We start from the raw sequence: 21,602 nt of genomic DNA on the forward strand, positions 1-21,602 counted from the left end.
TACTAAAAATAATACTCCTACAATAGCTTGTCATGATAGTAGAAAGAATAGACCTGTGTTGAGATGAACATGGCATGGGTTCTGTAGAAAGATTGATATGATAGATTGAGTTGGTGGTTTGAAAACTACGTCAGACCTGGAACTGCAGATGTGAAAACAGTAAGAGTGAAACAGGACTGAAAATAGTCTTGCCCAAGTTTAGCTACTTCTCATGCTGCTTTCTCTCTCTCCCTCTACCTCTCTCGCTTTTCTTTCATATCTGCCGCAGTATCAACACAGGGAGTTCTGCAATAATTTTTCAATAGAAACATTTCCCTTTTAGTACTCAGCTGGAGAATGTGTCTGGAATGAGCTGTGAATTAGAGTAGTGGGGAGGGTGGAGAGAGGGAAGGGAAGGTAGAGAGGGTTTTAGATTTATGATGGCTGTATCTTTCAGGCAATGTTCTTTATAGGGAGGGATAAAGCAGGTGCCGTGGCTGCCATCTGGTCAGCAGGGCTTGTGGTGTAGGCGGATGATGCTCTCTCAATCACTACGCAGAAGAGTGAAATATAGCCTGGCCTTAACAAATGAGCCTGTAGTCTGCCTCACTGTATGAGGCTGATGTAGTACACAAATACAAACCAGTATTTACCATCAGCGGATTTATTGCATATCAGCAGATTTATTGCATAAATACATGATTGATGAACAATGAGCATATCACAACTCTCATTTGTCAACAGGTAAGAATATGTGTAGATGGAAATAATTGTGTGTGGAAGTGGTTGTTGCTTTCCGTCTCCCAACTTATTGTTTCTGTGGTTTCTCTTCAGATGAGACATTGAGGCGCTATTTGTGGGTCTGACATTTCCCTCTTTCTGTCTCTGTGGCCTGTCCGCTTTCTCTACTGTTAGTGTACTGATGTACAGCTCTGAAATACACTAGGAGTGACTGCAACACTGCAGTAACGCACTCACTAATGGTATCGGGCCAGCCCCACTGAGAGTCTAACTCCCTGCTCACTCTTTCTCTCATTTTCACATTCATTTTATCCCTTTCTATCTATCATTTCTCAGTTTAATTATATAATTCACCCCCTCGTTTCATTTCCTTTTAGAACTTCCTCTCTCACCATTTTGCCCAATGAATGTCTCAGCCTGGGTTGATTTTTTTTTTTTAAAGAGAGAAAAAAAAGAAAATTATATATATTTTTTTGCAGTGACTGGAAATGTTCACTTGCCGCACGTGCACAAACAGAATTACATTACTTCAGCAGTGCATCCTTCTCTGAATTATCTCACCACTGGGTATGATGCTGATGTTTAGGCCCTTACGTCACTGTGTTTTCCTCCAAAAAGTACACAGGAGAAAAAGCAATTGTTGTAGCATGAAATAAATCTCACTGCTACAGATTGGTCAGGCTGAATGAATACGGATCTGACTTGAATCAAAACATTTGGGAAAGCGTTCTCAGTGTACATTTGGTTTTCTTAATACCAAAGAAAGACCACAGGGATCATGTGTTAAAAATCACATTGTGGCCAATGTCAAAGTTATACCATTAAATAGGGAAATGGATTGGCTTGGTTTTGACAATCAAACTGGCTATAGGCCTAGTTGAAGATCCATTTCATGAAATGTTTCATCAGAAAGAGGTATAGATGAAGTAAGCGGAACACTGATGAGCATCAGTTTGAGTTGTTTTTTGGCGGGAGTGGTTTCCTTTGTTGTGTAGAGGGGTAGGAGAGTAGGTTTCCTGTGTGTTACTATCTGCTTGGAGACTGGTTAAGGCAGGTCGGGGGGTGGGGTGGGAAGATCTGTGCTCTCTGGTGGAGGGGGGCTGGGGGGCTGGCCTGGTCTGAGGGGGGACCCAGGTAAACATCCAATAGTGGTGGAGGAATAGCTTCTGGGATATCTGATGGTGTACGAGAGGGAGAGCGATTTGGAGCATTGTCTGGCCCCAGATCAACAACCTGCAAGGAAGTCGGAGGCTGATGGTCATGGGTGTGTGCTGTGGCAGTGGTCTCTGAAGACGTCGATGGGGGAGGAGATGAAGAGTTGTCCAGAGGTTGCACCTCCTCAATCTGGGTCTTTTCTTTGTGCACTGCAGCAGTCCCGTTACTCGGTTGAACATCATCTGAAACGGTCTCTCTTCCAAATGTACTTCCTGTCTGAATCTCACCCATCCGGAATTCCTCGTCAGTCTCCTGGAGCAGAGACAGCCTCTTGGAGAGTCGCTGAGACAGGAAGCCAGAGAAGGAGATTCGATTGGAGCCCCTCAGGTGGACGTCACTGCTATCGTCATTATCCAGTCGAGACTGGACTCCACTGTCCAGAAACGGAGAGGGGCCGGCCCAGGCTGTATTCTGCAGCTGCATCCTCTGATGTCTGCGCTTCCTCACGAAGATGACCCCAAAACTGACAAACATCAGAACCAGTGTCACACCAATCAGTACAGCCACCACTGTGCCATGGTTCCCTGTCGTTTTGCTCTTGTCTTTGTTTGCCATTTTTGACGGAGATGGCTTTGGTTTATTTTTTGTCGTGGTGGTGGCAGTAGCGACATGTTTTGTAGTGGGGACCATTAGTGGGGATTGGCCCTTGGTGCTGGTAACGGCAATACTAGCAGTAACAGAGGCTGCAGTGGTGGCAAGGGTCTTGGCGGGCTGGGTCGACGTCCATGGAGTGGAGATGTGGGTAAAAGATTTGGTCATGGTTATAGAGGGAGGTAGGGTGGCAGCGCTAGGCAGCTCAGATGGGCCTGTTGGACCTCTTTCAGTGGGGTGTGAAGGGGTTGATTTCCTGCTTGTGACTGGGGCCTGGGAGGAAGTGCTGGGCAATTGAGCCTTCCCACCTGTGTTCAAAGTAAATTCGGCTCTAGTCGGTGTCACTCCAAATCCAACACCAGTTGGCGTGGGTCGGATCCTCTCTGTGGAGTCGTTGGACTGCGACATCGGACGATTGGTTGGACCAGTCCCTGTTTGGATCTCTGTTGGTTGAATTGTTGTCGGTGAGGTTGTTTGAGAGGAAAACTCAGAAGGTCTAGGTGATGCTGTTGGACTTACTTTGCCCTGGCTCGAGGGTGTAACTCGGCTTACCGGAGGCTGATTCCCCATAGTGGGCGAAGTTTCCTCGGCTCCGTCTGCTGTGATCTCCACCGTGGAGTTGTTTTTATATTTGGTTGTTTGGCGGTCCTGAGGTGACTGGGAGTTCCTCTTTGTGCTCGTACTCAAAGGGTGGATTGAAGGCAGATAAGAGCTGATATATCTGGTGGACACCTGATCTGGAGTCTGTGGTTCACTCTTCACTGTGAACTTCAACTCAACTGAAGGTGCTACGGTGCTATGGTTTCCTTCATCTGGTGCATTGTTGAGGTGCTCTTGTGCCATTTCTAAGGGTGAAACTTTGTCTGAAGTTGCAGTAACCTCACTGCTCCTGAAGTCGGAGGAGTGGCTGTTAGGCTGAAGTGTCACTGTGCTTTTCAGTCCCAGTGGCAGCATCCACAAAAACAAGACAAAAACAAGACGCTTTCCCTCCATTGCTGTTTCCTGTTATCCTCTGAAATCTGGTGTGTCCTGATGACAGACTGATGAAAAGAAGAAAAGCAAACGTGTCATTACTGTATCGATGAGCATGATTTATCATGAGGAAACAAGGAACATTTCACCATGAAGGGTAACGTGGTGAAATGTTATCGCTACTTTTGGCATTTCCTTCCTCAAACTACAATTCAAAGTAATCGTAGAAGATTTTTTGACTGTTTTCTGGGGAATCTAACTATTCTGTTTTTGTCTTATTTCTTTGTAAGAATTAAGGCCATATAAGGTCATATGTGTTTATAATGTGTATTACACCTTCCACAAACAACTATTTTGAAAGTATGTGTTTCAAAGGTTTTTGTTTTAAACTGCTTGCACATTCTCTGGCAAATCACACATGTCGTCGTTAGAGAAACAGATCTCACTATAACCCTTTTATATTTACATCACCCACCCTTAAAATATGTTGTACTCACCAGAGCCTAAACAGGATTTAACCCTAAAATCCTGGCCTTCATTAACCTGCTCCAAGTTCACAAAAAGCAGAATGCCTATATGAGTTGGTGTGTCTCAGCTGGAAGAGCTCCCCTTAGTTTGCTGTACGTGAAGCCCAGAAAGCAGCTGCTGTAGATGGCTGCGAGGCCCTAGTCTGGTATTATACAGAAACTTCTCTTGCCTCACTTGACAGGAAGTGAGAGCTGTGAAACTGAGGTCTGATTACAAATGACACCCTGTTCTTTTTAACACAGAAAAATACACAGTGGATGTTTTCATGCAAAACAAATGTACACTTGTAATTTTAATATGCACTCTGGGATAGACCCCTTGACGTTTTCCACATTTTGCTACGTTACAGCCTTATTCTAAAATGGATTAATTCGTTTTTTCCCCCCATACACGTGTGTGTGTGTGTGTGTGTGTGTGTGTGTGTGTGTGTGTGTGTGTGTAAACTCAGCCAAAAAAGAAACGTCCTCTCACTTTCAATTGCGTTTATTTTCAGCAGACTTAACATGTGTAAATATTTGAATTAACATAACAAAATTCAACAACTGAGACATAAAATGAACAAGTTCCACAGACATGCAACTAACAGAAATGGAATAATGTGTCCCTGAATAAAGGGGGGGTCAAAATCAAAAGTAACAGTCAGTATCTGGTGTGGCCACCAGCTGTATTAAGTACTGCAGTGCATCTCCTCCTCATGGACTGCACCAGATTTGCCAGTTCTTGCTGTGAGATGTTACCCCGCTCTTCCACCAAGGCACCTGCAAGTTCCGGAACATTTCTCAGATCCAACAGGTTCCAGACGGCTCAATGGGATTGAGGTCCGGGCTCTTCGCTGGCCATGGCAGAACACTGACATTCCTGTCCTGCAGTGAATCACACACAGAACGAGCAGTATGGCTAGTGGCATTGTCATGCTGGAGGGTGATGTCAGGATGAGCCTGCAGGAAGGGTACCACATGAGGGAGGAGGATGTCTTCCCTGTAACGCACAGCGTTGAGATTGCCTGCAATGACAACAAGCTCAGTCCGATGATGCTGTGACACACCGCCCCAGACCATGACGGACCCTCCACCTCCAAATCTATCCTGCTCCAGAGTACAGGCCTCGGTGTAACGCTCATGCCTTCGACAATAAAAGCGAATCCGACATCACCCCTGGTGAAACAAAACCGCGACTCGTCAGGGAAGAGCACTTTTTGCCAGTCCTGTCTGGTCCAGCGACGGTGGGTTTGTGCCCATAGGCCAAGTTGTTGTCAGTGATGTCTGGTGAAGACCTGCCTTACAACAGGCCTACAAGCCCTCAGTCCAGCCTCTCTCAGSCTATTGCGGACAGTCTGAGCACTGATGGAGGGATTGTGCGTTCCTGGTGTAACTCGGGCAGTTGTTGTTGCCATCCTATACTTGTCCCCCAGGTGTGATGTTCGGATGTACCGATCCTGTGCAGGTGTTGTTACACGTGGTCTGCCACTGCGAGGACGATCAGCTGTCCTTCCTGTCTCCCTATAGTGCTATCTTAGGTGTCTCACAGTACAGACATTGCAATTTATTGCCCTGGCCACATCTGCAGTCCTCATGCCTCCTTGCAGTATGCCTAAGGCACGTTTACGCAGATGAGCAGGGACCCTGGGCATCTTTCTTTTGGTGTTTTTCAGTGTCAGTAGAAAGGCCTCTTTTGTGACCTCAATTGCCTACCGTCTGTAAGTGTCTTAACGACCGTTCCACAGGTGCATGTTAATTAATTGTTTATGGTTCATTGAACAAGCTTGGGAAACAGTGTTTAAACCCTTTACAATGAAGATCTGTGAAGGTATTTGGATTTTTACAAATTATCTTTGAAAGACGGTCCTGAAAAAAGGGACTTTTCTTTTTTTGATGACTTTATGTATGTATATGTATACAGTTGAAGTCGGAAGTTTACATACACTTTGGTTGGAGTCATTAAAACTAGTTTTTCAACCACTCCACAAATTTCTTGTTAACAAACTATGGTTTTGGCAAGTCAGTTAGGACATCTACAATTGTTTACAGACAGATTATTTCACTTATAATTCACTGTATCACAATTCCAGTGGGTCAGAAGTTTACATACACTAAGTTGACCATGCCTTTAAACAGCTAGGAAAATTCCAGAAAATTATGTCATGGCTTTAGAAGCTTCTGATAGGCTAACTGACATAATCTGAGTCAATTGGAAGTACCTGTGGATGTATTTCAAGGCCTACCTTCAAACTCAGTGCCTCTTTGCTTGACATCATGGGAAAATCAAAAGAAATCAGCCAAGTCCTCAGAAAAGAAATTGTAGACCTCCACAAGTCTGGTTCATCSTTGGGAGCAATTTCCAAACGCCTGAAGGTACCACGTTCATCTGTACAAACAATAGTACGCAAGTATAAACACCATGGGACCACGCACATGTCATACCGCTCAGGAAGGAGTCGCGTTCTGTCTCCTAGAGATGAATGTACTTTGGTGCAAAAAGTGCAAATCAATCCCAGAACAACAGCAAAGGACCTTGTGAAGATGCTGGAGGAATCTGGTACAAAAGTATATATTTCCACAGTAAAACGAGTCCTATATCAACATAACTTGAAAGGCCGCTCAGAAAGGAAGAAGCCACTGCTCCAAATCCGCCATAGAAAAAGCCAGACCGGTTCGCAGCTGCACATGGGAACAAAGATCGTACTTTTTGGAGAAATGTCCTCTGGTCTGATGAAACAAAAATGGAATTGTTTGGCCATAATGACCATCGCTATGTTTTGCGTAAAAAGGGGCATGCTTGCAAGCCGAAGAACACCTGCTTTGCTGCAGGAGGGACTGGTGTGCTTCACAAAATAGATGGCATCATGAGGATGGAAAATGATGTGGATATCTTGAAGCAACATCTCAAGACATCAGTCAGGAAGTTAAAGCTTGGTCGCAAATGGGTCTTCCAAATGGACAATGACCCCAAGCATACTTCCAAAGTTGTGGCAAAATGGACAACAAAATCAACAAAGGACAACAAAGTCAAGGTATTGGAGTGGCCATCACAAAGCCCTGACCTCAATCCTACAGAAAATTTGTGGTCAGAACTGAAAAAGTGAGTGCGAGCAAGGAGGCCTACAAACCTGACTCAGTTACACCAGCTCTGTCAGGAGGAATTGGCCAAAATTCATCCAACTTATTGGGGGAAGCTTGTGGAAGGCTACCCGAAGTGTTTGACCTAAGTTAAACAATTTAATGGCAATGCTACCAAATACTAATTGAGTGTATGTAAACTTCTGACCCATTGGGAATGTGATGAAAGAAACAAATAAGCTGAAATTAATCATTCTCTCTTATTCTGACATTTCACATTCTTAAAATAAAGTTGTGATCCTAACTGACCTAAGACAGGGAATTCTTACTAGTATTAAATGTCAGTAATAATGAAACTGAGTTTAAATGTATTTGGCTAAGGTGTATGTAAACTTTCGACTTCAACTGTATGTATATGTATGTATGTATATGTATTTATAAGTATTCAAACCCTTTACAGGCAGTGATTTACAGCCTCAAATCTTCTTGGGTATGAAGCTACAAGCTTGGCACACCTGTATTTGGGGAGATTCTCCCATTCTTCTCTGCAGATCCTTTCAAGCTCTGTCAGGTTGGATGGGGAATGTTGCTGCATAGCCTTTTTCAGGTCTCTCCAGAGATGATCGATCGGGTTCAAGTCCAGGCTCTGGCTGGGCCACTCACGSACATTCAGAGACTTGTCCCGAAGCCACTCCTGCGTTGTCTTGGCTGTGTGCTTAGAGTCGTTGTACTGTTGGAATCTGAACCTTTACCCAAGTCTGAGGCCACCACCGTGCTTCACCGTCAGGATGGACGTGATGCTTGACATTCTGGCCAAAGAGTTCAATCTTGTTTTCATCAGACCAGAGAATCTTGTTTCTCATGGTCTAAGAGTCTTGAGGTGCATTTTGGCAAACTCCAAGCGGGCTGTCGTGCCTTACTGAGGAGTGGCTTCCATCTGGCAACATTACCATAAAAACCTAATTGGTGAAGTGCTGCAGAGATTGTTGTCCTTCTGGAATGTTCTCCCATCGCCACGGAGGAACTCTTGCGCTCTGTCAGTGACCATCGGGATCAGCGTGACCTTCGGGTTCTTACCAAGGCCCTTCTTCCCCACATGCTCAGTGTGGCCGGGCAGCCAGTTCTAGGAAGATTCTTGGTGATTCCAAACTTCTTCCATTTAAGAATGATGGAGGCCACTGTGTTTTTGGTGACCTTCAATGCTGCAGAAATGTTTTGGTACCCTTCCCCAGATCTGTGCCTCATCACAATCCTGTCTCTGAGCTCTACGTACAATTCCTTCAACCCCATGGCTTGGTTTTTGCTCTGACATGCACTGTCAACTGTGGGACCTTATATAGACAGGTGTGTGTGCCTTTCCAAATCATGTCTAATCAATTGAATGTATCACTCCAATCAAGTTGTTGAACCATCTCAAGAATGATCAAAGGACACAGGATGCACCTGAGCTCAAGTTCCAGTGTCATAGCAAAGGGTCTGAATATTTACGTAAATAAGGCATTTCCTTTTTAATCATTTTTAAAATTTTTATATATTTGCAAGCATTTCTAATAATCTGTTTTTGCTTTGTCATTATGGGGTATTGTGTGTAGATTGATGAGGGAAGCATTGTATTTGATCAATTTTAGAATTAGGCTGTAACGTAACAAAATGTGGAAAAAGGAAGGGGTCTGAATATTTTCCAAATCCACTGTAGTTTGTTTGATGGTACTGAATGTTGTGGCCTGGGAAGTTTCTGTTGAATAAATAGTTACCTATCACTCCTGCAATGATGGTGTGAAAGTAGTTGGCCACCTTGTTGTCTTGCTGCTGAAGCATGTTACATGGGAAATTGTTCAGTTGTCGCTACCACTCATTCAGTTCAATTATACAGTTGTGTTTGTTTGGTGTCTTTGTGCTATTGGTTTAAAACTTTCAATCGAAGTAATAAATAAAACTAAACACAGCATGTTTCTCAGCGGTCCAAATGAAAGGTTCAAGACGTAGTGTCATAGACGAGCGGTGGTCGTACCGTGTTTATTTTGAGTTGAATTGTTGAACATGTCTTTCTGTGTAGATTGTGGTTGATGCTTCAGTTTTGCGCTCCTTTTTTTCACATGCCAACAATATAAAGTCCACTTTTTTGTTATGTGCTCAGGTTTATATACTGAATGTACAAAACATTAAGGGCACCTGCTCTTTCCATCACATACAGTGCCTTCAGAAAGTATTCATACCTCTTGACTTATTCTAGATTTTGTTATGTTACAGCCATACATTTTTAAGAGCTTTGCACACCTAGATTGTACAATATTTGCTCATTTATTCTTTTAAAAATTGTTTTACAATTTTGAAATGCTCTTTCAAATTGGTTGTTGATCATTACATGACCACCATTTTCAAGTCTTGCCATAGATTTTCTAGCAGATATAAGTTAAAACTAAGATCGGCCACTCAGGAATATTCACAGTCTTCTTGGTTAGCAACTGCAATGTAGATTTGGCCTCGTTTTAGATTATTGTCCTGCTGAGAGGTGAATTCATCTCCCACTGTCTGGTGAAAAGCAGACTGAATCAGGTTTTCCTCTAGGATTTTGCCTGTGCTTAGCTACATTCCATTGCTTTTTTTGTCCTGAAAAACTCCTCAGTCCTTAACAATTACAAGCATACCCATAACATGATGCAGCCACCACTGTGCTTGAAAATCTGTAGAGTGGTATTCAGTAATGTATTGGATTTGCCCCAAACATAACACATTGTATGTCGGATAAAAAAAGTGAATTGCTTTGCTTCGTTTTTTGCAGTATTACTTTAGTGGCTTGTTGCAAACAGGATGCATATTTCTTTGTATTTGTATTCTGTACAGGCTTCCTTCTTTTCACTCTGCCAATAAGGTTAATATTGTGGAGTAACTACAATGATGTTGATCCATCCTCAGTTTTCTCCTATCACATCCATTAAACTATATAACTGTTTTAAAGTCACCATTGGCCTCATGGTGAAATCCTTGAACACTTTCCTTCCTCTCCGGCAACTTTGTTTTGAAATTCACTGCTCGACTGAGGGACCGTACAGATAATTGTATGTGTGGGGTACATAGATGAGGTAGTCATTCAAAAATCATGTTAATCACTATTATTGCACAAAGATTGAGTCCATTCCACTTATAATGTGACTTGTTAAGCAAATGTTTACTCCTGAACTTATTTAAGCTTACCATAACAAAGGGGTTGAATGCTTTTCACTTTCCTCACTAGGGGCATGTTCTCTAGATCCTGTCGTACTTCCAGACACGAATCCCTGGAGCTGGAACTCTGCATCTGCATGGTCATTTCGCCATACTTATTGACAAGACATTTCAGCGTTTCATTTTTAATTAATTTGTAAAAAATCTGCACAAATATTTCCACTTTCACATGGGGTGTATTGTGTGTCGGCCAATGACAAAATATCTCAATTTAATCTATTTTAAATTGAGGCTGTAACATAAAATGTGGGAAAAGGAGTATGAATACTTTCTGAATGCACTGTAGACTGACTTGGTGAATCCAGGTGAAAGCTAGTATCCCTTATTGCAATGTATGACTTTACCCTTGGTTCTTCATCAGGTCTTTGTTCTTCAGTACAGTTTGTCAACATAAAGCAACTTCAGTCAACCTAATCTAGGGCACAGATTTTGTTAATTATATGAATTAAACAATTGTTTTTTTAAACTGCCCAAGGGGCTATTTTCCTGATAGATCCACTTCTGTAATTGACTATATTAAAACACTTGGTCCTAATAATAATATAACCTATTAAACTAGTGCCAGGATGTTTGTTTACAGTAATGGAATAACTTCACATCTATTTCATTGCTGTCGTTGTACTCATCCAACCCCCTGTATTTATTGCGGTCCACCGTTTCTGAAGCTGTTGTCTAAACACTTGTGTTCTTACTCCATCGATTCAAAACAAGAATGCCATTCATTAACACATGTTCACAAAACTACCATTCATTAACACGTTCACAAAACTGCCATTTATTTGGGTTGTGGCATTTAAACAAATATTGTGTTTTTACAGAAAAGAGAAAAGAAGTTAGACTTTTAGTAGAGAGGAGTGGAAACAAAAGAGTTAGGAGTTCTGTGACTGCTTGACTGACACGTGAAAGTTGAGGGGGAGACTTAATAATGTAACAAGTCGGCTTGGCAGGCCCAATGCCATCTCTGTGCCCAGCCACTGATGGCAACAAGATGTTCAAAGTTTACCTTTGGTATAGTATTTGTGCATGGAATCACATCATGTTGGTGGAAAGTAATCATTTTAACTGAACTCACATCTGACGAGCTAGCATGTTGGCATATTTGAGTGTGTTTTATTCTTATATTTTTTAATACAGGTAGACAGGACAGTTTAGATTGGACAACAAAAATTATAAAATGTTTGACATTTAATGTCTTAGGGAGAAGCGACCACATTCAGTTATATATATGGGAGAAAATGTTTGAGTGCTTGTTTGCTGAGAAGGAATCTTTTAGCCAACAGTGTCAATAGAGACGGGGATTCCATTCTATTACATATTGTAGTTGAGTTTACAACCAGTCCAAAACTAATTATCTCAATTTGACTTCAACAAAAGATACTTTCTATGTAAGCTTAATACCCTTTTGTTACACTTAGTTAATCAAATATTCTCAGTACCTCTGCCATTATGTGAAGTTGGCATAGTGTACTGCTAATATGATCGAATTGGGCAGTTAAGAGCATTGAGCCAGTAACCGAAAGGTCACTGTTTTTAATCTGTCAATATGCCCTTGTGCAAGGCACTTTACCCTAGTTGCTCCTGTAAGTCACTCTGGATAAGATCCTTAGCCTTCGTAGTAAGTGTAATTAACTTGGGCAGTTGGCAGTAGTGTGCTGTTCGTAGCACATCATTTCAAATGAATGTCTTCCTGCTCCCAACAGCCTATTCAAATGTTCTCTATAGAAATCAATTTGAGACAAAATCATTCCAAATTACATCAGATTAATGCAGTTTACAAAGCAAATATGTAAAAGCTCCTAAAATTGATTACATATAGCTGGAGTACTTATAAAAAGAACAAATACTCTTTGTTTTGACTTGAGGCACAAGACTGGAGCTGATCTGGCCTGTTGATCTATGCCTGAGTGAAGTTCAGCTCCGAGCCAGGCCATGGCTCTCTGAGGCTGGAGAGGGAGTGCATGCAATGCTCTACTCACACCACTAGGGGCATGTTCTCTAGATCCTGGGGGATTTCCAGACACAAATCCCTGGAGCTGGAACTCTGCATCTGCATGGCCATTTCGCCAGTTGTTCCCGCATCCCCCGTTTGGCCCCTGACCCCTTCTGCCTGCTCCTCCTCCCGTTCCTCCTCCTCTTCTTCCCCCTGCTCTTCATCCTCTTCTCCATCCCCACGTACCTCCTCCAACATGACACTGGTATCGCAGGGCCCCACTATGCCCCCCTCAGAGTGCTCCGTGTCCCAGTAGCCCGCGCCACTCACCAGGTCCACGTTACTGCGGGCGGGGCGAGGGGCACGGGCCTGGCGCCTAAGACTGCACACCTGGGAGGCCAGGACCACAGTAGAGACGAGCAGAAATAGGACCAGGCCCCCGGCGCAGGTCACCACTATGAAGCCCAACTGGGGCTTGATGAGGCAGCCCGTGGTGGCCTCTGTGGGAGAGCTGGAGGTGTCGTTTTCCTCTTGGGTAATGGAGGTTATGTCAGTTGGATATATGGCATTAGTGGTCTGAGGCTGAGTAATGCTGGTGTGTGAAGCTTGTCCAATCAGAAGGAAGAAGAGAAGATGGAGAGAGATTCTGGAGCCTTCCATTCTTCAGTTTCTCTGAAATGGTAGGATAGGAAGAGAATAGCTTTTGTTGTTCATGCCACCAAACAGTCTCTGTATTGTGACGGTTTGTTAATGTTTGAATATAATTCTAGAAATTGTGAGTTACATATGCTTAAGGTCCACAGAGTTATTGCAGGGTGCTGTTTTTTTTGTTAGTTTTTTACTGTAAAAAGAGGAGAATATCTAAATATTAGAAATATCTTTCTAATAACTTTATTTCTCAACTCCTAATATTGAGCAAATTACACTCACTGGAGTCTCTGACATAGGCTGCTGGTAGGCTTTCTTGACTTGGACATTTTTGCCAACACATGTCTAACCTTTGTTTAACCAGATAAGCAGCTGCTATTAGTAAAAATGTGTTTGGAGTTACCTTTCTAGCAATGGGCTATGTTATAGTTTACACTTTCTCTTCCAATTATAATGTGGGGAGGTCAAAATAATGGACAACTGTCTAGCAAATCTATTCATTTATAAAAATAAAAAAAAGATGACTTCTCCCTGCCATTATCATTAACCTGATAAAACAAGACGTGATTTATTAAAAAAATATCTAACTAGCCCAGTTAAGTCTTTCACTCACTGTCACAGTACAATTTACTCCAAATGAATCAGTCAATGTGTTACTGAAGTAGACCAATACACTTGCTTTACCATAAATAATAACTTCTAGCAAGTTAGTTCTATGCAATACCTTTCAGGAAGGTGAAACATACAATACATGTCAGAATAAGATAGACCTTTTTTAGTTATTTTTTTACAAATCATGGTTTTGTCGTTATCATTGCGATGTCCACTAAAATAATCTTACCACAAAAACACATTATTTGGTCATTCCTTTTTTAATACAATGTATGTTGGATATTGTATGGGCATCTCTTACCTGGGCAAGGGCACAGCCTTAGAGCGCTTGTGTGAGAGAGAGCAAGAGTGGCAAGGTTAACTGGACTAGGAAGATGTCAGTATAAGGAGCGGGTGGGCGTGTGTGTCTGTCAGAGGAAGCACCTGCTGCGACCCAAGCCTCTTGAGATGCACACACTTCCTATCCCCCCTCGGGTCTTTTTCTGACTTAGTTATTTCTAGGCTCCTTGGACCTCCACCGCTACAGCATACAGATGTCTCACATGCTGCAAGAGGAAAGAGACAGAGAAGGGTGTATGTAAAGTAGTTTAGGCCTACAATTCAGTCCGAGATTGCCAGCTACCAGTAAATGACACTAATAATACTGCAGTTGATTCACTTTTTTTGTTTTGTTATTGTGACATGGTTATGCTGAGACCAGATCTCTATTTCAGAAGAGCCTGTAACAAAAAAAAACATTGTGTATGAAGTGCTTTCAGAATGGGATGAATTTCTATTTTTAACTGTATGACTCCACCGTCAGACTGTTCTATCTAAATTAGAGACCAGAAAATATCAGTGTCTTTTTGGATGTATTTAACCGGTAAAGGTCTTTCTTTTTAGAGGTTGACCTGGCTGACAGAGAAGTGCACTTTCTACCTCCTCTTCCATCAGACCTATCCTCAACATCTACCACCTCCTCTTCCATCAGACCTATCCATCAACTTCTACCACCACCTCTTCCATCAGACCTATGCATCAACTTCTCTTTCCCTTCTTTTCCCGCAGGTTTAAGACAGGCCAGATCAACGGAGATCTTCTAATCTACCATGTGCTGCTGACCCTGAAGCCTTACTACGCCAAGCCCTACGATATCATAGTGGACCTGACCCACGTGGGTCCCAGCAACCGCTTCAAGACAGACTTCTTGTCCAAGTGGTTTGTGGTGTTCCCGGGTTTCGCATACAAGAACGTGACGGCGGTCTACGTGTACAACTGCAACACATGGGTGAGGGAGTACACCAAATACCATGAGAGGCTGCTGACAGGCCTGAAGGGGAGCAAGCGGGTGCAGTTCATCGACTCACCGGTACGGTTGGCGGAGCACGTAGAGGCAGAGCAGCAGAAACTCCCAGCGGCCACGCTGGCCCTGGAAGAGGACCTCAAGGTGTTCCACAACGCCCTCAAACTGGCCCACAAGGACACCAAGGTCTCCATCAAGGTCAGTAGCACAGTGGTCCTTGTGTAACCCTAGCATTAACCCTAACTTTCAAACTGGCCTACAGGGACAACAGGGTATGGGGAACTGGGTAGTATGAAGGACAGGTGGGAACAGGGAGAATTGTTTACTCAAAGGTCCAATGGAGCTGTTTTTTTTTTATCTCTATCAAATAATTTCTGGGTACAATTAAGTACCTTACTGTGATTGTTTTAAATTAAAAGGGTCAAAAAGGGCCTCCCAAGTGGCACAGTGGTCTAAGGCGCTGCATGGCAGTGCTTGAAGCGTCACTACAAAGGCTGTGTAACAGCCGGCTGTGACCGGGAGACCCATGAGGCGGGGCATAATTGGCCCAGCGTCGTCCGGGTTAGGGGAGGGTTTGGCCCACCGGGATGTTCTTGTCCCATCGCGCTATAGCGACTCCTTGTGGCGGGCTAACCACCTGCAAGCTGACTTCGGTCTCCAGTTGTACTGTGTTACCTCTGACACATTGGTGAGGCTGGCTTCCGGGTTAAGCAAGCAGTGTGTCAAGAAGCAGTGCAGCTTGACAGGGTCGTGTTTCGGAGGACGCATGGCTCTCAACCGTCGCTTCTCCCGAGTCCTTACCGGAGTTGCAGGGATGGGACAAGACTGTAACTACCAATTGGATACCACAAAATTGGGAAGAAAAGGGGTAAAAGTAATTAAAAAATATATATATATTGTCAAAAAAAAATCTTAGCGAAGGGCAAGTTCTCAGCATTCATTTTGATAGAACTGTCTGGGAGTGGTCCAAGTGGGCAGGGGAAAACAACTGAAATTATTGGCAGAGTTTTGGAACTCTTGTTGGTCTATGAACTAATTTACAGCATGGTAAGGTCACATCTCCATCGCAACAAAACAGGCTGAAATTTCAGGTAGTCTTTTCAAACAGCTCTTGCATTAAAAGGGCTTCATCATTTTCACAATTTTACAGTGTTATTCCAACCTCAGTGTAGAAATATACATATTTTTATAAACTCAGCAAAAAAAGAAACGTTCCTTTTTCAGGACCCGGTCTTTCAAAGATAATTTGTAAAAATCCAGATCTTTATTGTAAAGGGTTTAAACACTGTTTCCCATGCTTGTCCAATGAACCATAAACAATTAATTAACATGCACCTGTGAAACGGTCGTTAAGACACTAACAGCTTACAGACGGTAGGCAATTAAGAACACAATTATGAAAACTTAGGACGCTAAAGAGGCCTTTCTACTGACAATGAAAAACACCAAAAGAAAGACGGCCAAGGTCCCTGCTCATCTGCGTGAACGTGCCTTAGGTATGCTGCAAGGAGGCATGAGGACTGCAGATGTGGCCAGGGCAATAAATTGCAATGTCCGTACTGTGAGATGCCTAAGACAACGCTACAGGATGGACAGCTGATTGTCCTCGCAGTGGCAGACCACGTGTAACAACACCTGCACAGATCGGTACATCCGAACATCACACCTGCAGGACAAGTACAAGATGGTAACAACAGCTGCCCGAGTTACACCAGGAAGCACAATCCCTCCATCAGTGCTCAGACTGTCCGCAATAGCCTGAGAAGAGGCTGGACTGAGGGCTTGTAGGCCTGTTGTAAGGCAGGTCTTCACCAGACATCACTGACAACAACGTGGCCTATGGGCACAAACCCACCGTCGCTGGACCAGACAGGACTGGCAAGAAGTGCTCTTCACTGATGAGTCGCGGTTTTGTTTCACCAGGGGTGATGTCGGATTCGCTTTTATTGTCGAAGGCATGAGCTTTACACCGAGGCCTGTACTCTGGAGCGGGATCGATTTGGAGGTGGAGGGTTCGTCATGGTCTGGGGCGGTGTGTCACAGCATCATCGGACTGAGCTTGTTGTCATTGCAGGCAATCTCAACGCTGTGCGTAATTACTGCAAGACAGTAATGTCAGTGTTCTGCCATTGCCAGCAAAGAGCCTGGATCTCAATCCCATTGAGCACGTCTGGGACCTGTTGGATTGGAGGGTGAGGGCTAGGGCCATTCCCCGCAGAAATGTCCGGGAACTAGCAGGTACCTTGGTGGAAGAGTGGGGTAACATCTCACAGCAAGAACTGGCAAATCTGGTGCAGTCCATGAGGAGATGCACTGCAGTACTTAGTATCTGGTGTTGTCACCAGCTGCATTGACTGTTACTTTTGATTTTGACCTCCCATTTGTTCAGGGACACATTATTCCATTTCTGTTCGTCACATGTCTGTGGAACTTGTTCAGTTTACGTCTCAGTTGTTGAATCTTATGATCATACAAATATTTACACATGTTAAGTTTGCTGAAAATAAATGCAGTTGACAGTGAGAGGACATTTCTTTTTTTGCTGAGTTTATATATAACACAGGAAAATCCCGATTTTTACTTCTCTGGGCCTCAATCAATTTATATAGATTAGTTTGTTGCCAAAGGGAAAGTAGAAGGTTGAATTGATTGGCTGTTGAGTCCTGCTGTGTGTAGCAACATGAGACAGCTGGTCTGTGTTGTCATTGTTGACATGTACGCACTTTTATCTCAACAACAACCCTCCCTATTATCCCAGGTGGGCTCCACGGCCGTCCAGGTGACGTCAGCAGAGCGTACCCGTGTCCTGGGCCAGTCCGTGTTCCTCAACGATGTGTACTATGCCTCTGAGGTCGAGGAGATCTGCCTGGTGGACGAGACCCAGTTCACCCTGACCATGGCCAACCAGGGCACACCCCTCACCTTCATGCACCAGGAGTGTGATGCCATCGTCCAGTCCATCATCCACATCAGGACGCGCTGGGAGCTGTCACAGCCAGACTCCATCCCCCAGCACACCAAGATCAGGCCCAAAGATGTGCCGGGTACCCTGCTGAACCTCGCCCTGCTCAACCTTGGCAGCTCCGACCCCAGCCTCAGGTCAGACATTCAACATGGCTAAACACTCTAGCCTCTAGTGGATTCTGGGAAATGTAGTCCCGTGGATATCTCGGTGGGGGTGAATCAGAGCAGGTCTTGGTGTAGCGGGATCTCTTAAATATGAGCAGTAGCTAAATACAACAATTGATTTACAACTTCTTCAACCAACTTCCTGATTGGAAATGGAATATAATAGCTAACTGTCCCCTCTACAGGTCTGCAGCCTACAACCTGCTGTGTGCCTTAACCTGCACCTTCAACCTGAAGATCGAGGGCCAGCTGCTGGAGACCTCAGGCCTGTGTATCCCTGCCAACAACACCCTCTTCATAGTCTCCATCAGCAAGACGCTAGCCGCCAACGAACCACACCTCACCCTGGAGTTCCTGGAGGAGTGCATTTCCGGCTTCAGCAAGTCTAGTGAGTCTAGAACACGAATGCACAGAAACACACATACTCACAAATGCATTGACTGAAATGAATTCCAAAAGATGCCCTCTCACTCGTTCTCACTTTTCTCAGTCACACCCACTCGCCCACTTTCTCTTTTACAGGCTGAAACTCTTACTTTCTCTCAACACACAAATGCATTTGTGGGGGAACTGTTTGATTGCCTTATCCATCAGTGTGCATTGAGCCGTGGCTCTGGAGCTTTCAGTGTGGGTGTCATCCACACGCCAATCTCTGTTCCTCAACACTGTAGCAACAACAGAGGAGCTGGTGTTATCCAACCTCTGTCCCTCAACACTGTAGCAACAACAGAGGAGCTGGTGTTATTCCAACCTCTGTCCTCAACAACTGTAGCAACAACAGAGGAGCTGGTGTTATCCAACCTCTGTCCCTCAACAACATGTGCAACACAAGAGGAGCTGGTGTTATCCAACCTCTGTCCCTCAAACTGTAGCAACAACAGAGGAGCTGTGTTATCCAACCTCTGTCCCTCAACACTGTAGCAACTACAGAGGAGCTGGTGTTATCCAACCTCTGTCCTCCAACACTGTAGCAACAACAGAGGAGCTGGTGTTATCCAACCTCTGTCCTCAAACACTGTAGCAACAACAGAGGAGCTGGTGTTATCCAACCTCTGTCCCTCAACACTGTAGCAACAACAAGACGAGCTGGTGGTTATTGCCAACCTCTGTCTCCTCAACACTGTAGCAACAACAGAGGAGCTGGTGTTAGCCAACCTCTGTTCTCAACACGGTGTAGCAACAACAGAGGAGCTGTGTTTCCAACCTCTGTCCCTCAACACTGTAGCAACAACAGAGGAGCTGGTGTTATCCAACCTCTGTCCCTCAACACTGTAGCAACAACAGAGGAGTGAGTGTTAGCCAACCTCTGTCCCTCAACACTGTAGCAACAACAAGAGCGAAGCTGGTGTTAGCCAACCTTCTGTTCCTCAACAAACTGTAGCAACAACAGAGGAGCTGGTGTTAGCAACCTCTGCCCTCAACACTGTAGCAACAACAGAGGCTGGTGTTAGCCACCTCTGTCCTCAACACTCGTTAAAGCAACAACAGAGGAGCTGGTGTTAATCCAACCTCTGTCCCCTCAAACACTGTAGCAACAACAGACGGAGCTGCTGTGTTATCCAACCTCTGTCCCTTCAACACTGTAGCAACAACAGAGGAGCTGGTGTTATCCAACCTCTGTCCCTCAACACTGTAGCAACAACAGAGGAGCTGGTGTTATCCAACCTCTGATTCTGTGTGTGTGTGTTTAGGTATTGAGCTGAAGCACTTGTGTCTGGAGTACATGACCCCCTGGCTGCTCAACCTGGTGAGGTTCTGTAAGCACAATGACGACGCCAAGCGCCAGCGTGTCAGCGCCATCTTGGATAAGCTCATCACCATGACCATCAACGAGAAGCAAATGTACCCCTCTATACAGGCCAAGATCTGGGGCAGCCTCGGCCAGGTGAGAGTCGCCACACACACACTCGCTCTCAAACACTCACGTATGCATACATACCAGTTGTTTGACACTTAGTTACATTTTAGTCAAACACTTATCTTAGAGTGCACATGTTTGCTTAATGTACTGTTAAATTTCTCCAACCAAATAAAAACTGCCCATGTTGGCTTTCTCAGAAATGTAGGCTGACAGAGATGGGAGGCAGTCAGGTAGAAGATAGGGTGGGACCTTTTGCATTTTTATAGGCACAGGGAATGGTTTATGAATCCAACATGCCGAATCATAGCCAGTGTTTGTCAATATAAACATTTTTTTATTTTTTTTATTGAAGGTATTGAAATGACAACTCTGGGATTGAAAGTGTTCTTCCTAAATATCATTATCTATGTTCTAAAAGTTTCATTGCTTGTCTCAAATGACTGCAATATAGTCATCTGAATATAGCTATCTCCATAGAAAACAAACAATATGTTCTGAACTCATGGTAGAGTATCTTTCACACCCAACCCATTTCTTTTAAATATTTTCGGGGTGGTGAACAAGTGAGCACTGTGGGGAGAAAGGCAGTTCCTTGTGTCTGATTTTGTGACCTGTCAATTCTACATAATGTATTTATTTCTGAACAGTCCCTAACGTTTAGCCCAACTGAATGCAACTCAGATTGTATGTGACCTGTGACCTCTGCCCTCAGATAACGGACCTGCTGGACGTGGTGTTGGACAGCTTCATCAAGACCAGCGCTACAGGAGGCCTGGGCTCCATCAAGGCTGAGGTCATGGCCGACACGGCTGTGGCTCTGGCCTCAGGGAATGTCAAACTGGTCTCCAGCAAGGTGGGTATCGACACTTTTAGCTAGTTTATGAGGCTAACACATGCTAACTGGGCCAACAGTTTAATGGACAAATGGCTAACAGGTTCTTGTCATGTTAATAATGACAGGGTAACATGGATAGGCTAGCGTTCCTGCACTGGGAACACTCCTCTGTGTCAGTCTCATGCTAACACAGCAAGTACTCCCCCGTGTCAAGCCCTGTATCCAAACATGGATGACGTCCTTGTCCTCAATGAACCCTCTGGTCGGTGGCCACTTTCCTCTCAAAAACTTCACAATGTCACTAACTCAAATTAAACTTTAGTAAAAAACGGTTAGAATATTAATCACGGCCTAACAGTCCCAAGAGAGATTTTCGAAATCATAATTTTGGATTAAGCAAAGACATATTCCTGTGTTATCAATATTATTTTGCAGACCGTTTTAGTATGATATGAAGATACACTTTGTCCCAGACAACACGTATTCATCTAAAATGTCCTCCAAAAAACAACATTTACATTTAAATTGATTAATACTTACCAATTTAGTTTAGTTACGACTTCTCTCCACTTACATAATCCAAACTGACCGAATCATCAACTCAATGTCCATCTGTGAGCTGTTTATCCCAATTGTCCCTCTTACTGAGATAGAAACACACAAACCCTCAGAGCCCAGGCAGACAATAGTAAGCCAGGCCCTCGCTCCTATTAAGGCAGACACTGTAAAGCATGGCAGTGAATGGTGATCATTGTGAAGATGTTTTGCTAAGGAACGGTAAACACAGTGCTCTTTTAGTTGAAGTATCACAGCATCCATCTTAGTCATTTACATCTATTTAAGTGACTAATCAATGACTTTAAGCTTCACATTTGATTTGTAATTTGTAGGGTTTGTGTGTTCTGATATAGTCGTCTTAATGTACACGTGATCCATCAGGGTGGGCATTGTTTGGTTGGCATGTTCCAGCCCAGCCAATACTGATGTCATGACAGGCC

General features: G+C 43.9%; 2 protein-coding genes and 1 pseudogene across 2 annotated transcripts; 1 reads left to right on the forward strand and 2 right to left on the reverse strand.

Moving 5' to 3' along the window:
- Positions 1-21,602, forward strand: part of LOC111949596 (neurofibromin-like) — a 95,969-nt pseudogene that overhangs the window by 53,225 nt on the left and 21,142 nt on the right.
- Positions 640-4,305, reverse strand: LOC111949591 (mucin-2). Its single transcript, XM_023966886.2, has 2 exons — positions 3,996-4,305; positions 640-3,566 (listed from the first exon to the last, which is right to left on the reverse strand). Exon 2 carries the CDS (start codon positions 3,517-3,519, stop codon positions 1,747-1,749), a length of 1,773 nt encoding a protein of 590 aa, XP_023822654.1. The 5' UTR covers positions 3,520-3,566; positions 3,996-4,305; the 3' UTR covers positions 640-1,746.
- Positions 11,059-21,455, reverse strand: LOC111949594 (uncharacterized). Its single transcript, XM_023966894.2, has 3 exons — positions 21,145-21,455; positions 13,799-14,042; positions 11,059-12,909 (listed from the first exon to the last, which is right to left on the reverse strand). Exon 3 carries the CDS (start codon positions 12,895-12,897, stop codon positions 12,280-12,282), a length of 618 nt encoding a protein of 205 aa, XP_023822662.1. The 5' UTR covers positions 12,898-12,909; positions 13,799-14,042; positions 21,145-21,455; the 3' UTR covers positions 11,059-12,279.

This window comes from Salvelinus sp. IW2-2015, linkage group LG22, assembly GCF_002910315.2.
Source record: "Salvelinus sp. IW2-2015 linkage group LG22, ASM291031v2, whole genome shotgun sequence".
Classification (NCBI taxonomy): domain Eukaryota; kingdom Metazoa; phylum Chordata; class Actinopteri; order Salmoniformes; family Salmonidae; genus Salvelinus; species Salvelinus sp. IW2-2015.

What these genes read in the sequence shown, in the direction of transcription:
- LOC111949594 (XM_023966894.2), bottom strand. Translation starts at nt 12,897, where the DNA reads ATGGAAGGCTCCAGAATCTCTCTCCATCTTCTCTTCTTCCTTCTGATT.
- LOC111949591 (XM_023966886.2), bottom strand. Translation starts at nt 3,519, where the DNA reads ATGGAGGGAAAGCGTCTTGTTTTTGTCTTGTTTTTGTGGATGCTGCCA.